The following is a 24,398-nucleotide window of genomic DNA, read 5'->3' as shown; positions in this document are numbered from 1 at the left end:
GTTTCTGCTGCCGAGGCAACTGTCCCCCGCTCTTAAAGTTCCCTAAGGCATAAGTCAGTCCCTTGGTGGACACCAGAGATTGCAGAAGCTATCCAGGACCGCCAGCGAGCCCTACGACAACACCAGCGTCATCCTTCCCTAGAGAATCTGGTTGCCTTTAAACGGCTGCGGGCCCGGGCTCGGCAGTTAATCCGGTGGAGCAAACGGGGCTGTTGGGAACGATATGTTGCCACCATAGGTTCTCGCACCTCCCCATCTCAGGTGTGGTCGTGGGTTCGGCGGATTTTTGGCTTTCGCCCTCATGCGTCCGTCCCTTGCCTTTCTCTTCAGGGTTCACTTTGTACTCACCCAATCACCATTGTCGAGCATCTGGCGGAGTACTTCGGTCGTATTTCTGTGACAGCAGGCTACAGCGCAGAATTCCGCACCATAAAAGAGCAAGCTGAGAGTACGCAGTTGTCGTTTTGCACGCACCGTTTGGAATGATACAATGCCCCGTTTAGTGAATGGGAGTTCCAGAGTGCCCTTACAGCTTGCCCCGATACCTCTCCATGTCCAGACCGAATGCACAACCAGTTTCTTCGCCATCTCTAGGCGCACTGTCAGGGTGAATTACTCGCCCTGTTTAACCGCATCTGGACGGAGGGCGTTTTCCTAACTCGTTGGCAGGATAGCGTTACCATCCCGGTGCTGAAACCTGGTGCAGATCCGCTGGTGGTTGATAGCTATCGCCCTATCAGCCTTACCAACGTTATGTGCAAACTCCTGGAACAGATGGTGAGTCGGCGGCTCATGTGGATCCTCGAAGCTCAGGGCCTCCTAGCCCAGCAACAGGGGGGCTTCCGTCAGGGCCGCTCAGCGATCGACAATTTAGTCTCGCTAGAGTCGGCTATTCGTACAGCTTTTACCTGGCGAGAACATCTAGTTGCTGTTTTCTTTGCTCTTCGGAAGGCGTACGATACCACCTGGCACCATCATATCCTTGCTACGCTGCACAAATGGGGCTTAAGGGGTCCACTTGCAATTTTTCTACAGAATTTTCTCTCCAATTGCTCCTTTCGGGTTACAGTTGGCACTTATTTTAGCTCTGCTCATATTCAGGAGAACCGTGTCCTGCAGGGCTTGGTTCTCAGTGTTCTCTTTTTGGTGGCGATTAATGGTCTTACGGCTGCGGTGGGCTCATTGGTCTGTTCCTCTCTATATGCCGATGACTTTTGTCTTTATTACAGTCCCCCAAGCATCAGTGTCGCTGACCGGCGGCTGCAGGGAGGTATCCATAAGGCACATTTTTGGGCATCCAACCATGGTTTTCAGTTCTCAGCCCGAGTGATGCATTTCTGTCGTCGCCGAACAGTCCGCCTCCATCCAGAGCTATACCTTGCTAATGAACTCCTTCGTATTGAGGAGACGCATCACTTCCTTGGCATGTTGTTTGATGTTCAGCTCACTTGGACACCTCATCTTCGTGAGCTTAAACAACGGTGCTGGTGGCACCTCAACATCCTTCGCTGCCTCAGCCACACTGTTTCAGGGCTGCACGAACAACCCTCCTACAGCTCTATAAGGCCTTAGTCCAGTTCCATCTCGACTACAGGAGCATGGTGTATGACTCAGCAGTACCTTCAACATTGCAGATCCTCGGCCCGATTCTCCATTGTGGCATCAGACTGGCGACAGGTGCCTTCCGCACTAGTTCGGTGACTAGCCTTCTTGTAGAAGCTGGAATCCCTCCCCTACGATTCCACCGACAACGTTGCTTGCGTCACACATCGCCTGAGTCCATGCCTCGCCCGACCACCCAAACTGCAGGCTCCTTTTCCATCTTCTGCACTCCCCTCCCCACGACGGTGGCCTAGGTCGGGTCTCCCGATCGCAGTCCGTGTTCGTTCCCTTCTCTAGTCACTAGAGTCCTTTCCCCTTCGTCCATCCTTCCGGCCCTCTTCTTCTACCCCTCCTTGGTCCCTCCCTTGCTTGCGGCTTTGCTTGGATTTGTCCTGCGACTCCAAGTCCTCTGTTCCACCTGCCAGTCTTCGCCAACAATTCCTGGCTCTTCTTGCCTCGTTTCGCGATGCAGATGTAGTCTACACCGATGGTTCTGTGGTCGATGGATGCACTGGGTTTGCTTTCACCCACAGAGACTATGTTGAGCAGCATTTCCTGCCTTGTGGGAGCAGCGTTTTCACTGCGGAGCTGGTTGCTCTTTATCGTGCACTCGCTCATCTTTCCTCCTGCCCTGGGGAGTCATTTGTCATATGCAGTGACTCCCTGAGTGTATTGCAAGCACTTGACCAGTGTTTTTCTCGGGACCCTTTGGTGCGCGGTATTCAAGATGCTGTTTTTGCTCTCGCTGAGTGTGGTCGTTCAGTGAAGTTTGTGTGGACCCTGGGCCACATCGGCATTCCAGGAAATGAACATGTCGATCGGTTGGCCAAGCAGGTCACCACTTCGCCACCCCTGGAGCTTGGTCTTGTGGAAAGAGACCTCTGGTCAGCCCTAGATCGCCAGGTCTGCGATGTCTGGAGCTCTGAATGGTCTGTCTTGAACATGCCAAATAAGCTCCGCATGGTCAAGTCGTCCATGGCTGTATGGAACTCATCCTTGAGGGGCACGCGTAGGGACTCAGTTATTCTCTGCTGTCTCCGAATTGGACATACGCAGTTGACCCACAGCTATCTCATTCGTTGTGATGCAGGGCTGACATGGTACATCTTCTGATGGACTGCCCCCTTTTAGCCCCCTTGCGGCAGTCCTTTAATTTACCAGCTGCACTTCCTTTAATTCTAGGTGACGATGTCTCTATAGCTGACTCAGTTTTATGTTTTATCCGTGCAGCTGGGTTTTATCACTTGCTCTAGTATGGGTGTTCGCGCATGCTTTCTCAGGCTACACCCACTCCAGCGACTTTTAATTGTGATGTGGATACCAATATAGTGTCTTTTATGGTAACAGGTTGTGTTGCTACCTCTATCAACGCTTTTCAGCTGGAGGTTCTTCGTTTGTAGTTGATTGGTTGAGCTTTTACCTGATCCATCAACTACTGTAGTCTGTTTCTCTCTCGTCAACTATTTGCTCTGCTCCTTTTAAGTGTCCTCTATTTTGTGTTGTTGCAGTGTTCATTTTAGCTGGGTGTAGAGGTTACGCTTTTACTGTGTAGGCCTTTTACAAGTATGTCTGTTTGGAACAGGGGACTGATGACCTCGATGTTTAGCTCCCATCAAACCCCAAAACCAACACACACACACACACACACACACACACACACACACACACACACACACACACGTGCCCACAGTCTATGGCTACTGAAGCCAGGTACAAGCAACAGCGCATGTTGTGAGAGGCAACCAGGTGGTGGGATAAGGAGGTGGCTGGGGCAGGGAGGGGGAAGGATAGCAGGGTACGGGTCGCGGATAGTAAAGTGCTGCCTGTGGGAGCATACAGGGATGAGGTGGAGAGACGATAGCACAGCTAGGTGCAGTCGGGAGGTAGACAAAGTTTGGGGGAGGGGGGGGGGGCTAGCAGAAAAGGAGAGAAGTGAATGGGCTGAGGGTCCATTGGTGGGATAGAGGCCTGTATAACGTTGGAGTGGGGACCGGAACGGGGCTGATTGGTAAGGACAATGACTAACAAAGGTTGAAGCCGAGAGGGTTACGGGAATGTAGGATATATTGAAGGAAGAGTTCCCATCTCCACAATTCAGAAAAGCTCGTGTTGGTGGGAAGGATACAGATGTCACAGACAGTGAAGCAGTCATTGAAATGAAGAACTTCACATTGGACGGAGTGCTCAGCAGCAGGGTGATCTAGCTGTTTAGAGGCCACAGTTCATCGGTGGCCATTCATGCAGACATGACAGCTTATGGCTGTCATGCCAACATTAAATGAAGTGTAGTGGTTGCAACTTAGTTGTAGATCACATGACTGTTTGTGCAGGTAACCCTGCCTTTGGTGGGATAGATGACACTTATGACCAGACTGGAGTGGTGATGGTGGTGGGAGGATGTGGGGCAGGTCTTGAATCTAGGTCTATTACAGGGATATATGAGCCATGAGGCAAGGGGTTGGGAGCAGGACTCATGTAGGGATGAATGAGGATGGGTTCGGAGTAAGAGAGGGTGGGAAGAGTAATGAGTTGGACATTCATTATGTTAGGGCACAATAAGAGGTAGTCAAAACTCTGGTCGAGAAAGTGATTCAGTTTCTCTAGTCCTGGGTGGTTTTGAGATATGAGGGGAATGCTGCTCTGTGGATGCATGGTGGGACTTTGGAAGATGACAGGTGACTGGAGAGATAAGGCATGGGAGATCCATATTTGTACTAGATTGGGAGGGTAATTATGGCCTGTGAAGGCCTCTGTGAGACCTTTGGAATACTTCTAGAGGGACCACATGACACTACAGACGCAACAGCCTCATGTGGCTAGGTGTACAGAAGGGACTTATTGGTATGGAATGGGTGGCAGCTCTTGAAGTGGATATTGCTGATGGCTTATAGGTTTGATATAGTTGTACATACTAATTTAGCTGTCTTTGAGGTGGATGTCAACGTAAGGAAAGGTGTTGTGTTGAGTTGGACCAGGTAAAGCAAGTGGGGGAGATGATGTTGAGAGTCTGGGGGACTGTGGATAGGGTGATCATACCCTCGATCCAGGTCACAAAGATATCATCACTGAATCTGAACAAGGTGACAGGTTTGGAATCCTGTGTGTTTAGGAAGGTTTCCTCTAGATGACCCATGAATAGGTTGGCGTAGGAGGACGCCATGCGGGTGCTCGTAGCTGTACCTCGGATTTGTTTGTAGGTAATGTCTTTTAAGGAAGTGAGGATATAGTTTGTCATGGCAACTAGGAAGGCTATAGCTTTGTAATTCATTGGGTGTTGGGAAAGGTAGTGGTCAATAGCAGTAAGGCCATGGGTATTAGAGATGTTAATGTAAGGGAGGTCGCATCAGTAGTGGTAAAGGAACAGGAACTGTGGAGAGTCAGTGGACGAATTGGCTGGTATTTTTAATATAGGTGGGCAGGTTGCAGGTAATAGACTGAATGAGTTGGTGTACTGGAGTAGAAATTCTCTCTGTGGCATCATTAAAACTGGACACAATGAGTCATCCTGGGATGCTTACTATCCCACTAAATGAGCCACTGGATGCAGATGGACAGACAGAACTCTTTGGGGCTCTCCCCCCATCCATTCCTTCTTGTGGGTGACTTCATTGCACAGAATGTGCAGTGGGACTTCACTACCACTTGCTGCGGGGGTCAAATTATCGAGCACTTCATCCATCCAGAGAATATCTGCCTGTTGCACTCTGGTCAAGTGACACACTTTCCTACAGCTACAGTGTGATTATCAGCCACTGACCTTTGTGTTTGCTTCCCAGCTATTGCAGACTCAGTTCAGTGGGAAATTTCTACAGATTTGCATTCCAGTAACCACTTTCCAGTGTGGATTTTTCTGCTGACTCAGATGGTGGTTGACAGGAGGCCACAAAAGTGGATGGTTCAGAGGCAAATTCAGCAGGCCATCTTCGAACAACAGGATTGTGCCCAGGAGATGGTCGACTGTATCACCTGTATGATCCAACAATCTGCCACAGATTCTATTCCCCAATCTAGCAACCACCTCAGAGGACAGCCTGTCCCTTAGTGGAATGATGATTGTCACTGGCAATTGGAGCCAAGTGTACAGCTTTGTGGAAATTCACACACCGTCCAATTACTGAAAAGCTTTGTACCTTCAGATCTGTGAGAGCGCAAGTTAGGTGAGTGATAAAAAAATGGAAGAGGAACTCCTGGAAGGAATTTATGACTTCCATTAATCAGTCCACTTCCACTGCTCATTCTTGGGACTTAATAAGCTGGATTTCAGGCAAGGGCATTTCACATCCCCTTACGGCCTTGTTGAGAAATTTGGTCTCGTTGGATGCGTGTAAAGATATAGCTCAGGTTTTAGCTGATTATGTTTTTACCATCAATGTGTTATCCAGACAAACTCCTGCATATCAGGCGTTCTGAGCACTGTGGAGATAAGGCAGTACCCTTCTTCTCAGATATTGAGATGGTCTACAATCTTCCATTCTCCTTGTAGGAAGTGGGATCATCTCTGTGCATAGCCAGAGACATTACTCCAAGACCGGATCAGATTCCTTAAGACAGGCTCTGTTATCTGTGCTCTGGAGCCAAAGGAGCTCCTATCTTGTTTCAATAACATCTGGTTTGATGGGCCGTACCCCGTGACTTGGAAAGAGGCAATATTAATTTCATCATGGAAACCAGGCAAGGATCTACTGACCCTAACAGTTACCAGAGTGAGACCGTATCAGTTGTACAGGTAACACTTTAGAGCATGTGGTTAACCACCACCACAAATGCCACCTTGTCGGAATTCCGAGGTCACCTGTGCCCTCCCATTGTGCTACTGTTCTGCCCTTGACAACTTAATTCTGCTGGAGACGGCAATACAGTATTCCCTCTCTGAAATTGGTTGGTGTGTTTTTTTGAGCTCGCAAAAGTGTACCTGCTTGGAGGTATAACACCCTTTGCCAACTTCATGAATGAGGACTACGTGGACATCTGCCACTTTTTATCCAGTCATTCCTCAAGGACTAGTGCTTTCGATATTACATTGATGATACTTTGACTGGTTGCTGTGTTCAGGAGAATGGGGTCCTCCTATGAACTGCACTAAGTGTCACACTGTTTACAATCCCTATCAATGGCATCTGTTCAGCATTCCGTAGCTCTTTATTTGTGGATAAATTTGCAATCTTCTACTATTCCTCCAGGTGTAAAATGACAACATAGCTACTGCAGCTGAGCATCAGGAGGCTGGAAGCTTGGGCCAATAAAATTAGTTTTAGGGTCTCACAAGAGAAGACTATGTATGTCAGTTTTAACTGTGCTTGTTGATGTTTTATTCATCCAGAGCTCACAATAGGGAAAAATTTGTCACATCTTAAAGGTAAAGTGCACTTTTTGGGCCTGTAATTTGAATCAAAATTAACCTGGCTCCTGCACCTGAAAGATCTGCAAATAAAGGGCTTCAGATCATTGAATAATTTGAAATGCCTCGGCAGAAAGATGAGGGGAGCTGACATGTTTCTCCTCCTGCAACTTTATATGGCATTTGTCAGATCACTGTTATTTTATGGCAGTGTGATTTATGGATCAGCCCATATTTCTTGTCTCAAGATGTTAGACACTGTCTTCAGTCTCTGTGTGCAAAGGCTGGTAAACCACCACTCTAGATTTGGTGGCACCTCTTTCTGGCTCAGCAGACCCTGAAAATCTGTGTTGGTCATTGGCATTTAGTGCAGTAGTCCATCCCAACTTTGAGTGGCTGTTCAGAGTTAGACACAATGTGACTAAGCCTTTAGAGATATGTGCTGTTGACTGTCTCGAGGATTTGGTTATACCAGACCTCAGAATACACATTTGGTGAAGGGACAGATTGTAGCCTTGGTGTCTTCATAGGCCCAAACTGATTTTTAGCTTGACACAATACAAGAAAACTTGTACTTCAGATTACATTTATACAACTGTTTTCTTCCATTTTAAGAACTTAACACAGTTTTATTGTTCATATGGATGGATCTTAGCAGGAGAATGCCCTAGGTTGTTCAGCTGTTTCTCTGATTGGGTTTTTAGAGTGCACATTTTGGATCAATGTACAAATTATGAAGTGGTGTTATGTGGCATTATGATGATACTGGAGTGAATATACAGGTATCACAGTACAAAGTTTCTTGTCCATTCTGCCTTGCTCAGTGTGCTACAAGCTGTCCACACACTAATTGATTCATATCATTCATAACTCATTACAGTGGCCCCAACACCATGGCAAGGTGGTGATCTTTTGCTGACTATCTGGACACATTGGGAAACAAGGAAATGACATAAACGATAGCACGATAGTGATAAAGCAGCCGAAGAAGCATGTCAGGATGGAGTTTTATGTTGATGTGCCGTTCCCTTACATGCTGTCATCTCCTTTTTGACAGATGAATAACACGTCTGTGGGAAATTGAATGTTTGGAGGTGACAGAAAATAAACTGTGGTCACTCAAGGTGCTGGCAGACGTCATGCCCACCTCACCAGTGGAAGGTAGTAGTGCTCATCAAGCTTCACATGGGACATGGGCATTTAATACACGGTTTCCTCTTGTGGCAGGAGGGTCCACCACTCTGTGAAGTTTGTGGTGTACCACATTTGGTTTAGCATATTTGGCTTTGTATATCTTGTGTATGACATCGGAGAAGCCCTTGGTTTAGCTGGAGACCTGTTCACCATGCTCACAGACACTGACACCAGTGTTACACAGGTCCTGTTGTTTTGTGAATTGTCAGTCCTCATTCCTATAGTGTTGGGAAGGAAAGGTGGACTATAATGCATTACAAACTACTCTGCCGCCCACCCCACTCCCCTCATGAGAATGGCATGTTGACTTTTCATCAGGGCATTGACATTAATGAAGTTGAATACCCCACATCCAAAATAATCATCATTGTCGTCGTCATCAAGAATTGAAAAAGCCTCCTCTAGGGGTGATAACACACAGGCTGAGAACCAGTGTCCTGATCCCTGCATTATACTTATTGTAATTTTCTGCGGTATTAGTATTCTGCACCTCAACTTCACAATTGCATGCCGTAAATTAAGGTATGGGAAAATTTTGCCTTGTGAAACTATTCTTAATGTTTCGCTGGCAGCTGCTTTTGATACCGTAGGTGCGTGAGCAGATATGCCACAGCTAATTTTCCCCTCGTATCAAGCTTATGTGGTTTACCCATGTAAGGCTTTTGTCTAGGTAGGAATTTTAATGTTGCCAATGTGAGTGGACTGTTTTAAATTTTGTGCAGAATATTATGATTTTTTAATCGTTCTAGCATTTAAAGTGATCAAAGATCATCAGATAGAGAGTAGAAATAAATTCAAAGTTGGAAAGAAATTGATTAGACAGGAAGTCCAAATTGTATATCATGACTGTGTTCTTAAGAATAAGGTTTCCCTATAGTGAGTTAAGTTTTGCCACAGGGTCTTAGAAAACAAGTTTGTTCAGATATAAAAAGTACAGCTATTTAACATGGATGCTTTGGGAAACACCCAAAGCTACTGTAGGCTTTAAGAAGGTAAAAGAAATAAAATCTCAGTTGGAACGAGATAACAATAAAGCAAGTTTCAAGCAAATGATAGGAATATCTTAGAGTATGCTGTGATAAAGGGAACTGTTGGGCAGTTAACAAGAGATGTAGTCAAAAAATTGATGAGAGAGTTGATTGAAAACAATGAATGTGAAAAAGATATGGAGTTATATTAATGTTTTTGATTGGCTTTTGCCTGTTCACCCATTTACCATTGCTATACTAGAGGTTGAATGTGGCCTCCTGTAGTCATTGACAGTGTCATTTTTTGTTTGGCATTCGTTAAAAGCAATTCAGTCATGTAATGATGATGTGTTGTATCACTTCCATGTCTAATTTTTGGCCGCATGACAAAATGATCTACAAAATATTTCAGAATGAAGTTTAAAATCTCAAAACCAGACATCTGAGTAAAAATTGTTGATAGTGGCCATTGAAAGGTGGTTTACTGAGTTTGTGGAACATTTCAGGCACAGAAACCTACAAGAACTGTTAACCTGTGTGAGCCATTGAATGCCAAATAATTTATTCATTTGGATGTGGTTTTTTAATTAGTTTTTATTGGGAAGCAGCCTTAATCTATGGAAATATGTATCTAGAAATGCGTTAAATTTAGTATTACTATGACAGGTTTTGGTTTGTATCATTTCACTTGTCACTGCACAGACTCCCCATAAATCAATCTGTTGTGAAATCATGAGGTACTTTTTCATGTTAATACTTGGCTGCGATATTGTCGTGTTCTTGCAGCTCAACATGGTTCAAAATCTCATTTTTCAATCTAAATGTTAATCTATTGTTTATAGTCTTTAACACAGGAATGTTATCTACTATGTTTCTAGTCTCGTCCACACTAATCATAGGAAAATTTACAATTGCTGACTCATTGTAACAGTTTCGTGGTTTTTCTCTTTTGCTTAAGACACACACGGGGGTAGTTCCTCTGAAAAGGACATGGGTGATTCTGTTTTCCGTTCTTGTCAAATTGGAGCTTGCACAATGTTTCTAAGATTTGTGAGTGAAAAGATGTCAAAGCTCAAATTGTGTCTGCTTTGTAGTTTGTTAGTGTGTGACAGACTGTTTCTACCTGATATTGTCATGTTTCACATAAAAGATGATTTAATGGTGGTAGTGTCTCGATAGGTTAATAACCTAATTGGCAGTCATTATTTTGTTATGTAACAAATTTCACACTTCACTGTGTGTGCTGTTTCATTGGTAACTGTTAGATTAGCTGTGAAATTAGTAACTACAGAATGGTATGAATTATCCTTACATACACTAGGAATGCACATCCAGCCTTATACTGTTTGCAGTTGTCTGTGGAACAATGATGGTACACAGGCATACACCTCTTGAAAGCATCTTGACGGCCTCAAACATCTTTTCTTTAGGTCACCGAAAATATCAAAACTGTATGGGGAGAGATCAGGACTGTATGGAGGGTGTATAAGGGCTTCCTAGTGAATCTTCTGCAGCATAGTCGAAACTACCTTGCCAACACGTGTGGGCATTTTTTTGGCATGTTGTTTCAACTATGCTGCAGGGAGTGTTGCTGGGAAGCCCTTACACATCCTCCATACGGTCTCAACCTCTCCCTGTGTGATTCTCATATTTTTGGAGCCCTGAAGAAAGACATTCATAGCCAATGATAAGCTTTGGATGACGAGGAGCATGTCTGAGTACAGTCGGGGTTCTTTAGGCAACTACAAACATTTTTCCGTTAGGGCATTGACCATTTTGTCTCATAGTGGAATAAATGTATTAATGGTTATGGTGATTTCTATTGCAATAATAGACAGTTCACTTCCTTTTTGTCCATTGTCTCATTTTCATTTGACTGTCCTTTATAATTGGTAAGAGATGTAAAGAAATATTTGCTAGAGTTTCAAAATTTATTCATAGTGTTTAATACAGTCTTTGCCATCTAGACATAATTTCTTTCCGACTATAAATATAGTGTCCTTCTCTCTAGTTTCATTTCACATTTTTAGCCCAAATTGTTCTGTTGTACTCGTCTGAAGTTTTGGGTCTGAAGAATTGGTATATGTACTTTTTATTGCAGGTAGACCATCCTGATGGTCAGGATACAATGGTGCTGACTTGTGATGCTTGGTGCATGCTGCGGTGCAAACGTGTGGTGGAATCTGACCCTGACCCACCTGGAGATGCTCCATTCTCACTGTTACCAGCTCTTGAGGATGGCTATTTTTCTGATGTCTCCATCACTGCCAGTAATGGTCGCATCTTTGCGGCACATTCGTGTGTGCTCAATTTGTCTGCTCCTGGGGTACGTGTTGGCCATTATTTTCAGTTCTTGTCACATGTAATTCAACTTTTATTATGAAATATATGTACAAAAGAAATTTATTTATATCTTTCACATAATTAATTTTTGTGCACTATCTGCAAATATCACACAAATTGGTGGGTAAAAAAGTAAAAAAGACAGTGACTTTTGAGTGAGGAATGTCAACATTTTTGTGATTAGTAGAAGCCTTGCCAGTAAATGATTCCTTGAACTCTATAAAATGTGTGCTATTTCATCCATTGTGAATTTTTATCCACCAAATCACTTTTCAACTGTAACAGTAAATTATTGCAGTGTCCCAAATTTGGAGGCAGAGCAGATGAAATAACTGTAGGACACCATGACAATTTTTGTTGTAGCAACTAAACAAGATCGTGGATGTTTCAGATTGGTTAACGAAAATCTTATTGTTCACTAAAAGGGTTTACTTTTCGACTAGTCATTTGTGAAATTCTGTGGAAAGGTTTAATATGGACCTTGTTTATCAGTTGACAGAATAGTTTTTGTCTGCATTGTAGCATATTACAGTGGGCCAAGTCTGCATGTTTTATTGTTTCTTTCTTGAGGGTGGGCTGTAACTTATTCATATTTTGCCATGTCTACAACAGTGCCTCAAAAACCGATAGGGGTTGCACTGCTGAGAAATATTCATGCAATTCAATTTTATGTCATGCATAATCAGTCTGTATACTTACCTTGTTGACATCACAACCACATTCAAATGGATATTAAATTCCTGTTCACCTGGGTACTTTCAGTATATTCCAGCATGTGGACTTCACTTAGCAACCTTCATACAAATAATTATGATGTTGTTGTACCACTTGTTTGTCAAGTTGGCCAAGTTGTCTTGGGCACTTACCGTCATGTATACTCATAAGATCATTCCGAATTTCAGTGAGTTGTTCACGGATTACAACCTGGCAGCAGAGTATCAATTATAATTTGTCAGCTCTTCTTCTGTTTCCTCCTTCGTTTCTACAAGCAGTAAGTAGTGCTCTGTGGACACTCAAAATTCATTTACACAGTTTCACCAAAGACCCACTTTATCTACTTTCAGATGTCGTTAATGAAGTTCTAACAAGAAATCAGTAAATTCAGTTCGTGTCTGAGCTGAGAGAGAAAGGTAAAATTCAATCTCAGTTCCAAGTGAGTTGCCTACTAAACAGTCTTCATGTTTTTCAAAACTAGGAATTTGGGAATGATATGTTAAGTGCATTTTTGCTTTAGAATTTTCAAGTACTGCAAACTTCCTCCCAGGAGGCTCGCAACTCTCTTGTTGGTATTTGTGTGGTGAGGTTGGGTCCCCAAGCTACTGCAGTACTTCTTCCTTCCCCTTGCTGCAATTTTATTCTCAGAGGATCTTTTCTCAGACTCGTTTTCTAGGACTGATTCTCTGCTGACAACTTAGCTCGCTTGTATGATATATGTTATGACTTCTCCCACTTTGTTTCTTATTTTGCATTGTATATTTTGATTAACATAAGTTCAGTCCCCACATTTGGGTTTGACCTCCACCTTTTCAAAACTTTGTATGGAATTAGAAGCCATTAGAGAAAGATTACCAAACATCCAGCATGGTAGCCAGTCCGTATGGGGTTTTGTGATGCACCCACAAAGTAGTAGACCCCTGATAATGCAGAGATCGCACTATAAATGCCTGAGCTGTCACTTTCCTGTACATGCCAATGTATAGGTGCCTGTCAGTTAGGAGCACTGGGTCTCCCATCACTGCTTTGTGGCATCCATGGGGAGAGCTGGCACTGAGAGCAAGCAGGTTCATGGTGGGTATCTGGTGGTATGAAAAGACTGAAGTTATCAGCTATGATCATAAGGCCCTGGCAATCTCTTTCCATAGATTGCAATTTAGTGCCAATTGTTACAAACACATGAATTTTTCCACCTTGGCACACCAGGGAGGAATGCAGCCACATACTCTTGTATTTTTCTAGTTCGTGCCTGAGCAGACGGAGGGTCCTTAATTAAGGTGCAGTTCCCACCAAATCCTGGGCATTATTGTCTTGTAAACAACTTGGTGATGTACCTCATAACTTATAAGAACCTAAAGGTGGTGCAAGGTTTAATTTTCACCACTACCTAATGCTGCAGGTGAACGAAGAATCATACAAACACTTCATAAAGTGATGAATACACTTCGTATGTCACAAGCCTGCCAGACGACAAGGTTGATACTGTAATATTTGTCCCTACTTTCGAGGGTGGGGGGGATTCATTTCGAGAGAAGATCAAAATCTTGCTTTATGGCTGTGATGTGAAACTGTGATGATCTAAACACCAACATATCAGGCATATGTTTCCCAGTATTCATGTGACCCAATTTGTGGAGACTGTTCCTGGCCACTTCGTGACAGCCCTGTCCACTGCCATGTGTCTGTGTCAATTGTGGGATCAGTCATCCTGCCCAATTCCCGAAATGTGCTACTTTGTTTAAAGAAAGTGACATCCAGGGAGATCTCCAATTACCTCTCATATTTTGAAACTTTTATGATTGATAATATCGTGTGAAGGGTATTGACTTTTACCACTACCGTGGCCGAAACATTGGCAGTACCTGGTATACTCACTCACTCAACATCAACTTCCAGTAGTTATGCAGATAAATTAGACGACTGTGGGGGTGATAAGCCCTCTCATCTCATGGTTCCTGCAGCACCATATTCAGGAACAAGGCCACCCTCCTAGCCAGAGAAACAGCATCATCCTCCATTGACAAATAGTGACAGGGTTACCTTCCAGGAACTCCCCTCAGGAAACCTGTTCAGAAGTGCTCTCTCCATTTTCTCTGCTACACCCACACTGGATAAGCTATTACAAGAATATTGACAGACAGAAGCAGTGAAAGAGAGAGAGAAAAATCTTGGAAGAAGGCTACTGGGGTGTCCTCAGAGATTCCTGTTCCTCCCACACAGACTCTGAACTGGTGTTAGTTGATATTTTTTCCACTCTCACCTCTGTCTTGGGACATGACCTGTTTACCTGACTCCTCCACACTTAATCAGAACGCCCATGATGACATAATTCAATGGAACTCAATATGTATTACTGTCACCTGTGAGAACTAAACTGCAGAGCCAAAGAAACTGGTACACCTGCCTAATATTGTGTAGGGCCCCCGCAAGCATGCAGAAGTACCCAACATGATGTGGCATGGATTCAACTAAAGTCTGAAGGAGTGCTGGTGGAAACTGACACCATGTATCCTGCAAGGCTGTCCATAAATCCATAAGAGTGCGAGGGGGTGGAGATCTCTTGAGAACAGCACGTTGCGAGGCATCTCAGATATGCTCAATAATGCTTATGTCTGGGGAGTTTGGTGGCCAGTGGAAGTTTTTAAGCTCAGAAGAGTGTTCCTAAACCACTCTGCAGAAATCCTGGACATGTGGGGTGTCACATTGTCCTGATGGAATAGCCCAAATCTGTCAGAATGCACAAAGGACATGCATAGATGCAGGTAATAAGGCAGGATGCTTACATATGTGTCACCTGTCAGAGTTGTATCTAGATGTATCAGGGGTCCCATATCACTCCAACTGCACACGCCCCACACCATTACAGAGCCTCCACCAGCTTGATCAGTCCCCTGGTGACATACAGGGCCCATGGATTCATGAGGTTGTTTCCATGCATGTACACGTCCATCCACTTGATACAATTTGACACAAGACTTGTCCAACCAGGAAACATCTATCCAGTCATCAACAGTCCAATGTCCATGTTGTCAGGCCCTGGTGAAGTGTAAAGCTTCGTGTTGTGCAATCATAGGGCATGCGACTGGCCTTCGGCTCCAAAAGCCCATATTGGTGATGTTTCATTGAATGGTTTGTACACTGACACTTGTTGATGGCCCAGCATTGAAATCTGCAGCAATTTGTGGAAGGGTTGCACTTCTGTCACATTGAACGATTCTCTTCAATCATCGTTTGTTCTGTTCTTGCAGGTTCTTTTTACAGCCACAGTGATGTCGGAGTTTTCATGTTTTACTGGATTCCTGATATTCACAGCACACTCGTCAAATGGTCGTACAGGAAATTCCCCACTTCATTGCTAACTCGAATATGCTGTGTCCCATCACTCGTGTCCCTTTTAAACTCACTTAAATCTTGATAACCTGCCATTGTAGCAGCAGTAACCAATCTAACAACTGCACCAGACGCTTGTTGTCTTATATAGGTGCTGCCGATCGCAGTACTGTTTCCTGCCTGTATTTGAATATGCATGCATTTATCAGTTTCTTTGGCGCTTCATTGTAAAACAACTAATTTCATCCTGTTCTGTGACCTGTGTTGCTCCCCAAGAAACACATCTCACTGATGACCATTCTCCATATCTTTGAAGTTACTATGTGTTCTATCAGAAATGCATTGCTCATAAGAGCATCTGGAGGGGTCTGTCTATTGGTCTGTACAGATGTCCATCAGTGAGTGGATTCTCCTCCATAGTGCAGTGGAAGCAGTCATTTGTAACCTTTCTTTACCATGAGGCATGGCATTTAAATACTTTGAGATGATCACTTCAGTCCAACAACTTTCCCTGCCCCCTCTCCCTCCCCTTTCCTCCTGGTTGGGGATTTCATTGTGCTCCACTCCCTGTGGGGAAGTAGCGTGTTGTCTGACAGGGGCCTTCTGATCAACCAGCTTCTCTCCAATCTTGATCTCTCTCCTCAGTGATTGTATCCATACCCACTTCATTGCCATCCATGGTGCTGATTTGGCCATCACCCTTACAGCATCTTCCCTGAAACTTTGGCTTCACTAGAATGGTCATTCTACGATGATATTCGTGGCAGTGATCACTTTCTGGTGATCGTGTCGTACGTTGTCACCATTCACATTGAGTTGTTTGAAGAGTCAACTGACTGTTGTACACCTCTTCCCTCACTTCCATCATCTGTCAGATAGTATTGACAAGGTTGTAGGAGACATTTCGTACATGATCCCTCACAGTAAGTACTATTTGTCTATCTGCAGGCTCCCCACCTCCACCCCGAATGGTGCTGTAGTGGACTAAAGACATTGCAGCGGTTGTGTAGATCATCGAAGGGCCCTGTTATGTCTCAAGAGTATCTGTCAGACAACTCTCATAACTTTCAAGGAGCTTCGTACTAAGCCTCACTGTCTAATTAAACACAGTAAGAAAGAATGCTGGGAGTGCTACACCCCCTCCTTCCGAATGTATGCATCTTTATCCGAGGTGGACCAAGCTCCATAGCCTGCTGTGTTGCCACAGATCAACAAATGTTCCAAGTTCCCTCCTTTATGGTTGTATTTCTACTGATGCATCTGTTCTTGCTAAACACCTTGCGGGTCATTTTGCAACAGTATTGGCATTCTCTTCTTATGCATCTACAGTGTGTTAACTGTAAGATGGCAGAGTTGTGAGGGGAGTGCGGGGAGAGGAGGAAGCAAGCATTGGCTGGCGAGGGGAGAGGAGCCGTTGGTGGGGGGGGGACAAGACACGCCTACCAGTTGCAGTACTGACACTACAAGTTGCGCGTCATGCTTACACGAAAGCAGACGAAAGGCTTGGAAGTAAAACTCGCTTAAAATGTTGTTCGTAAACGAAACTGAAATCGTCAGATTTGTAAATGGGGTGAAGCAATTTTTTCTGCTCCCTTTTTCTTTCGCAGCATTCAGTCACACGCAATATAATTTTGTGAGCATTGCTATGTAATATCGGTTTCCTTCTAACCGTAAGCCTACCGGTAGGGTTATTGGTGACTCCCGAGATGGGCCAGCAACTGCCTCTTCACTCATTTTGATAATTTTTAGCACAACTGCACAATAAAAACACGCAGAACAATACAGCGCAAAACAATAACGAAGCAGACGACAATGGCTACCTTGTACAACACAGTCAGCTACGTAATGTTGGCAGCAGTCGAAACTGCGTGCCTACCGAAGCCTCCCGACGTTTACCGACTTCTACCGATTCAGGTCTAGGGAGAGGTCTGCCATCTAAAAGTTTACACACTGTAGCTTCTGAACACACGAGACAAGATGGAGACATCCCCCTATCATTTGCGACTTTTCATCAAGTGGGATCTCCTTCAAGCTCTTCACTCATCACATGATATGGTCCCAGACCCTGACTTTTAATCAGGCAATCCAAAATCTTAATGTTACTCAAAGACTCCATCTACTCAGGGTCTTTGTCAATAACAACTCACTCACAGTTGAAACATCATCTGGCAGGCTACTGCCTCCTTTAATAATCTTTGCATTATCCAGGAGACTACTGCTGCATGGTGATCCTCATTCTATTCCTCGTGGAAGGATTCCACCGTCCTGTGTTGCCCTCTCGTGTCATATTGGATTAACTTGTAGTATTATTTTATATAATGAGCTGCCACTGCATTGCGCTTGAAGAGTCTCTCAGACAGTGGTCTCTAGGTGTAATACCCCTCCTTCTGGGTCTCCATGCGAACCATGATCTTCCGTATTCTCTGCCTCTAATATTGGCGGACAGTTGAACTGGTTATCTCTTTTCTCTGCGAAAGTGGTTTTTATTCTCAGATCTAATGTTTTGAACTAGTTTTGATCCGGGGCAAGGTAGATGGGGTAGGTGTGGCTTCTGTCGCATGCTGGTTCTGGAGACCTTGACCATCCTTTGCTGGCTGCATTAGTCACCCCATTTTCAGATGCGGTTAACTGCTTATTCTGTCACACCATTTATTCTGTTTTAGGGTTAACACTCCAGTGACTGGTGGTGGTGGTCTGCTCTGTAACACTTGATAGTGGATCAGGAGTGGGATGACTGTGGGAAGGATGACCCCTGCCACATACAGAGTCCATACGGACACTCTTCTGGCACCACCCACTTGCTGATCTAATTTGTCTCACCTTATTTTATTATTGTCAGGCCATATAATATTCTTTACATTTTTAGCTTCCTCTCATTTACTATTATGAATCTCCTGGCACGGCCTTTCTTTCCTCTGTTACCGTTTTAGCCCGGGAGTCAGAAGCAGGTGAGCCTTCTCTTGCCAAAGACGAGCCCTGGGAGAGCCTTGGTCTGCTTCTGACCTGCTTAACTGGTCCAATCTCTCTCCAAATTTTTTCTCAGCTCTGGTGTCAGTATTGCCTTCAGTGCCTTGATTTAACCTCTCCTGCATACTTTCATAATTTGAGCAAATTTTTGGCTGCCATCGCTGACTAGATGGATGTCAGTGACTCCAGATGACCTATCTATTGACAGAGGTCTGATGTAGCTTGCTGTTTAGCCCTTTAACCCACTAACCAACCAAATATGTAGACAGTGAATAGAAAACTTTGGTTACGTTTTTTATGGTGTTTGTCAGTTTTTTCCCTTATAATTAAATTTTTATGTATTTCATGGAATAATATACAGATTGGAAGAAAATAATAACTATGTGTATATATTTGTGTGGTTCTTGCCAGTATAAAGTGGAAATGAAATAAGAGGCTGAAACTTGGTGACATTTTAAAACTGTCAGATTGAAAGTTAGACTAGGATGTTTATCTTGTCTATTACAAAATGAAAAATTTGTCTCTAAAATTGTGCACTTGGGTATCTGGTGAGGGAATATTAGCCAACAAGAAAACTTCAGTATAGGAGTTAGATAAAAGACGTGACTAGTTGGAATATGGCAATATACTTACACACAAAGTGATGAAATTTTCATATTTACAAAAAGACACTGAGTGAGGTGGCACGTTGGTTAGCACAGTGGACTTGCATTTAGGAGGACAATGGTTATCCAGATTTAAGTTTATAGAAACTTCTCTAAATTGCTCCAGGTAAATGTCAGGATGGTTCCTTTGAAGAGGGCACAGTAGATTTCCTTATATGTACTTTTATAATCATATATTGTACTCTGTCCCTAATGACCTCACTGTTGACAATACTTTTCTCTCTAATTTTCCTTCATATATACAAGGGAGAGATAAGGTGATAATTTTTAGTAGTGATGGGATAGGTGCAGGAAGGTCATCCAGGAACTGTTCAAAAGATGGGGAAAAAAACAAAAAACTGGCAGTGGAAAGCAATAAATCTGATTTTGAAATCATTCTCTGAATTATTTTGTGACCATAATAAGTATGTTTCTGCAATTTAGAAAGAAGATTACCACAAATGCTTCATTGGAATACCTGTTAAAACTTGTGCTTGCACAGGTGGATTGGGGGCGTCAATTGGCTGGTCTTCCAGAGGATGTATTGGGCACTGTGCTACACTACCTTTATTCAGAGTGCCTCCCAGCGAATCTGGCAGAGGGCACTGCACGCCAGTGTGCTGTCGCCACCCATGCTCTGCCAGGCCTGCAACCTCTCGCTCGTCTCTGCGAACTCTACCTCAAGAACATGGCACTCAAGCAGCGTGAGTACTTTGTTGTACATTCTATTGGAAACTGGAATGTATGCTTAAGATGCAGATTCTTCAACTGCCCACATAAAATGTGTGGTGTAACCCGCAACTTTGAGTTGGAAAGAGTGAGTTCCTTTATTCAGCAGATGAATTCGAAGTTTTCCTTACTGATGACTGCAGTTTCCTACAGTTCAATAAACTCCTTAATGCACATACAATTCTTTAGTGTGGATGTTGTTTGTGAATGTGGTACCCTTGAGCCCTTGTTGGGGTTAACAATTCTATTTTAGAAGGTGGGACAAGAGAAATGCTTGGAGAAAAAGAACTAAATAATTTATCCATTTTTAGAAGTGCCCTAAAACTGAAGAAGATTCCTAGATAGTAATAAAACTATTATTCTTTGTGGGACACATTGAAGTAAGTTTACAGATAAAAATTTGTTATCTACTGATTAATGATCAGCTACTACCCAATTACTGTCACTTCAAAAGTATGATAATGTGGGGGACATTCCAGTCACCGTTGTTCCCCTAATAGTGTTAACATCATGCAAGGTATCTTTTTCCACTGAGATCTTTCATTTCAGAAAAATGATAAATTGCAAGACAACCTGGAACAATTAGGGAGTCTATTCTGTTCAACCCATTCTTATTGACTTGTACAGGAGGTGGATTCCAGAATGAGATTTTCACTCTGCAGCGGAGTGTGCGCTGATATGAAACTTCCTGGCAGATTAAAACTGTGTTCCGGACCGAGACTCGAACTTGGGACCTTTGCCTTTCTCAGGCAAGTGCTCTACCAACTTCTCTAAATGATCAACAAGGAACTAAGGCTTCATTGTCAAGAAAGATTCACTATTAGGTCTCGAACATACAAGGTACCGGGGCAAATAAGATCCGCTGCCATCCTTAGCCTGACATCCCCCCATGGTGTGGCCAGGGGAACAATTTGGGGTTGTACTTCTGTGCATTGAATTGAGCTCATGAATGCTTAGAGACTGCTGGTGTTTCACCACCAGCAAGAGATGATGGACTACGCTTCATTGCATGTCATCCACCCTGATGCCACCCACTCCGACCAGGGGCCCTCTCCACAGGTGCCACCCAGCCACAGCAAAGGCCACCTGACAGGATGGCCAGTGCTGGGAGTCCCGATGCCCCTGGTGGGCATCTACCCCTTGGCATTTGTGGGAGGTTAGCAGTGCAGGCATCAGCAGAGCAATCCCTGTGTAGTCAGGGGGATACAACCAACAGGGTACAAGGCGGCTCCAACACAACGGACTGGCTACCATGCTGGATATCAGAATCAACCAAGAATACAAGTCCATTATCATCATCAGTGTAGAAAATGATACTTGATGGAAAATTACGCACCCAGGAGGGTGACCTCGCCCAACAGTTGGAGAATGAACAGAAGTGCAGATCCACAGTGACAAAGGATGTGATTGGTCTCGGCGCATGATGGACATGATGCACCAAGTTAGGCGCCCTTCCCTAATTGGCTCGCTCTTCGGGAAAATTTTGGAATAATGGAGGTCAAACCCTACAGGGGACCATCACAAAGGCCAAAACATGTGAGACTCCTTTTAGTCGCCTCTGAAGACAGGCAGGAATACCTTGGGGAGGTGGAGGGCTTGTCCAAAATGAGATCTGGGTCAGTCTTGATCAAAACAGCATCCTCTGTCCAGTCACAGGAATTACTCGCTTGTGACAAGCTGGGGAATGTTTCTGTAACCATCACGCCTCATAAGAGCTTAAATATGGTCCAGGGTATCATATTTCACAGATACCTTCTCTTACAGTCTGATGATGAGCTGCGCGCCAATTTAGAGTGGCGAGGTGTATATTTCGTCCGGCGTGTCCACCGGGGCCCGAAGGATAATCAGGTTGCCACTGGTGCCATCATCTTGGCCTTTGAGGGTGATACTTTGCACGAGAAGGTCAAGGTGATGGTCTACCACTGTGATGTAAAGCCCTATGTTCCTCCCCCGATGCGGTGCTTTAAGTGCTGGAAGTTTAGCCATGTCTTCCCACTGTACTTCCAGTGTCACATGTCGAGATTGCAGATGCCCATCACATCCCAATACTTCATGTACCATGCCTCCTATCTGTGTCAACTGCGGACAGCACTATTCGCCTTGTTCGCCAGACTGCAGGATTCTCCAGAAAGAAAGGAAAATCGTGGAGTAAAAGACCCTGGACCGATTGACCTACACTGAGGCTAAGAGAAAATTTGAACGCCTGCATCCTGTACATATGACATCGCCTTATGCCATTGCTACAACAGTTCTGGCACCACGAGCTCCACCATCCCAGGTCACCTCTCCTAGCCGGAAGACCACACCTGCCCCCTAGATGGTGGGGAGCATTTCCCTCCCTGTTGCTCCTGTTCCACATACTTCTGGGGCAACCCCCCCCCCCCCCCCCCCCCCCCCCCCCCCCAACCATCGGGGACATCAGTCACCACTTCTAAGCTGGAGAAGTATCTTTGGCTTCTCTCACTAGGAAGGGGTCCCTTGGGTCACTCCCTTCCCACGTTTCGTCTAGTGGGAAAGAAGACACCCGCCAGTGGCTGAAGAGCCCAAAAGCAGCTGGTTGTAGGGCTTCATGCTCATTCTCAGTCCCCGAGACTGAGCCAGTGAAGTCCTCCCAGCCAGGGAAACCCAAGGAGCAACGAGAGAAATCCAAAAAGAAAACCCCTAATACCAAGGAAATTGCGCTGGCACCCACACCACCGCTATCTACAAGCAGTGCGGCTTAGGATGGGTTTGGAGATTTTGGCGTCCGCTGAGGACCTAGATCTTGCCAGACCCTCAGACACAATGCGTATAGATTGGTCAGGCAATAAATTGGTGGCAGCAGGTGACTCTGAGGTGTAAAGTGCCTCACTGAATGTTCCATGCCTTTCCAGTACTGGGGTCACCACACATTTCAGTGTGGCTCATGGTAGTTACTCGGCCATTGATTTATCAATTTGCATCCCAGAACTTCTACCATCTATCCACTGGAGAGCACATGATGACCTGTGTGGTAGTGACCACGTTCCCATCTTCCTGTCATCACTGCCCCAGCATCAGACGAATGGATGCCTGCCTAGATGGACTTTGAAGAAGGCGGACTGGGGAACTTTCACCCCTGCTGTCACCGCAGAATCTCTCCCCCCCCCCCCCCCCCCTCCCCAGTAACATCAATGTGATGGTTGAGCAGGTGACTAGCACAATTGTTTCTGCGGCAGAAAACGCGATCCCTCGCTATTTAGGGTGCTCGAGGTGTAAGGCAGTCCCTTGGTGGTTGCTAGAAGTCGCTGAAGCAATTTCTACAGCGGCATAAGTGGCACCCTTCTCTGGAGCACCTCATAGTCTTTAAACGGTTCCGTGCCCCTGTTCGTTACCTTATCAAACAATGGAAGAAAGAATGCTGGGAGAGATACGTCTCCACCATTGGGTACCACACGTCACCTTTCCAAGTCTGGGCAAAGATAAAACATCTTTCGGGGTACCAGGCCCCAACAGGTGTCCCCGGTGTTACCATAAATGGCGAGCTATGTACCGGCACAAACGCGATTGTCAAACACTTTGCTGTGCACTATGCTCGAGCCTCTGCGTCAGAGAATTACCCCCCAGCCTTTCACACACTCAAACGGCGGCTGGAAGGGAACGTCCTCTCATTCACTACACGCTACAGTGAATCCTATAACGCCTCATTTACAGTGTGGGAGCTCCTCAGTACCCTTGCACATTGACCCGACACAGCTCCTGGGCCTGATCGCATCCACAGCCATCTTCTCATCTTCAACCGGATCTGGTGCGATGGTGTCTTTCCATCACAGTGGTGGGAGAGCATTGTTATTACGGTGCTCAAAACTGGTAAAAACCCGCCCGATGTGGATAGCTATTGGCCCATCAGTCTCACCAACATTCTTTGTAATCTGCTGGAACGTATGGTATGGCGGCGGTTGGGTTGGGTCGTGGAGTCACTTGGCTTGCTGACTCCATGTCAGGGCGGCTTCCGCCAAGGTCGCTGTACTACTGATAATCTTGTGTCCGTAGAGTCTGGCATCCGAACAGTCTTTTTCAGATGGCAACACCTGCTTGCCGTCTTTTTTGACTTACGTGAAGCATACGACACGACTTGGTGACATCATATCCTTGCCACATTGTATGAGTGGGGTCTCCGGGGACCTCTCCCGATTTTTATCCAAAACTTCCTGTTGCTCCGAACTTTCCTTGTCCAAGTTGGTGACCCCCATAGTTCCATCCATATCCAGGAGAATGGAGTCCTGCAGGGCCCTGTATTGAGTGTCTCTTTATTTTTAGTGGCCATTAACGGTCTATCTGCAGCTGTTGGGCCTTCCGTCTCACCTTCTATGTATGACTTCTGCATTTTGTACGGGTGCTCCAGTACTGTTGTTGCTGAGTGGCGGCGCCTCCAGGGAGCCATCCACAAGGTACAGTCATGGGCTCTAGCCCACGGCTTCCAGTTTTCAGCTGCAAAGTCGTGTGTCATGCACTTCTGTCGGCGTCGTACCATTCATCTGGAACCCGCACTTTACCTTAATGACAATCCACACACTGTAGTGGAGACATATCAATTTCTAGGACTGGTTT

At 44.9% G+C, this 24,398-nt stretch overlaps 1 protein-coding gene across 1 annotated transcript in view; it reads left to right on the top strand.

The window, feature by feature from the left end:
* The window catches only part of LOC124606171, a 125,403-nt gene that overhangs the window by 7,132 nt on the left and 93,873 nt on the right, over positions 1–24,398 (top strand). The window contains exons 4-5 of the mRNA XM_047138141.1: positions 11,204–11,428; positions 19,603–19,804. Of these exons, the coding sequence (XP_046994097.1) occupies positions 11,204–11,428; positions 19,603–19,804 (427 nt within the window). The remainder of the gene's footprint in view (positions 1–11,203; positions 11,429–19,602; positions 19,805–24,398) is intronic.

This window comes from Schistocerca americana, chromosome 1 (genome assembly GCF_021461395.2).
Source record: "Schistocerca americana isolate TAMUIC-IGC-003095 chromosome 1, iqSchAmer2.1, whole genome shotgun sequence".
NCBI lineage: Eukaryota > Metazoa > Arthropoda > Insecta > Orthoptera > Acrididae > Schistocerca > Schistocerca americana.
The sequence above is the reverse complement of the archived record's forward strand: the minus strand, read 5'-3'. Positions and strand labels throughout refer to the sequence as shown.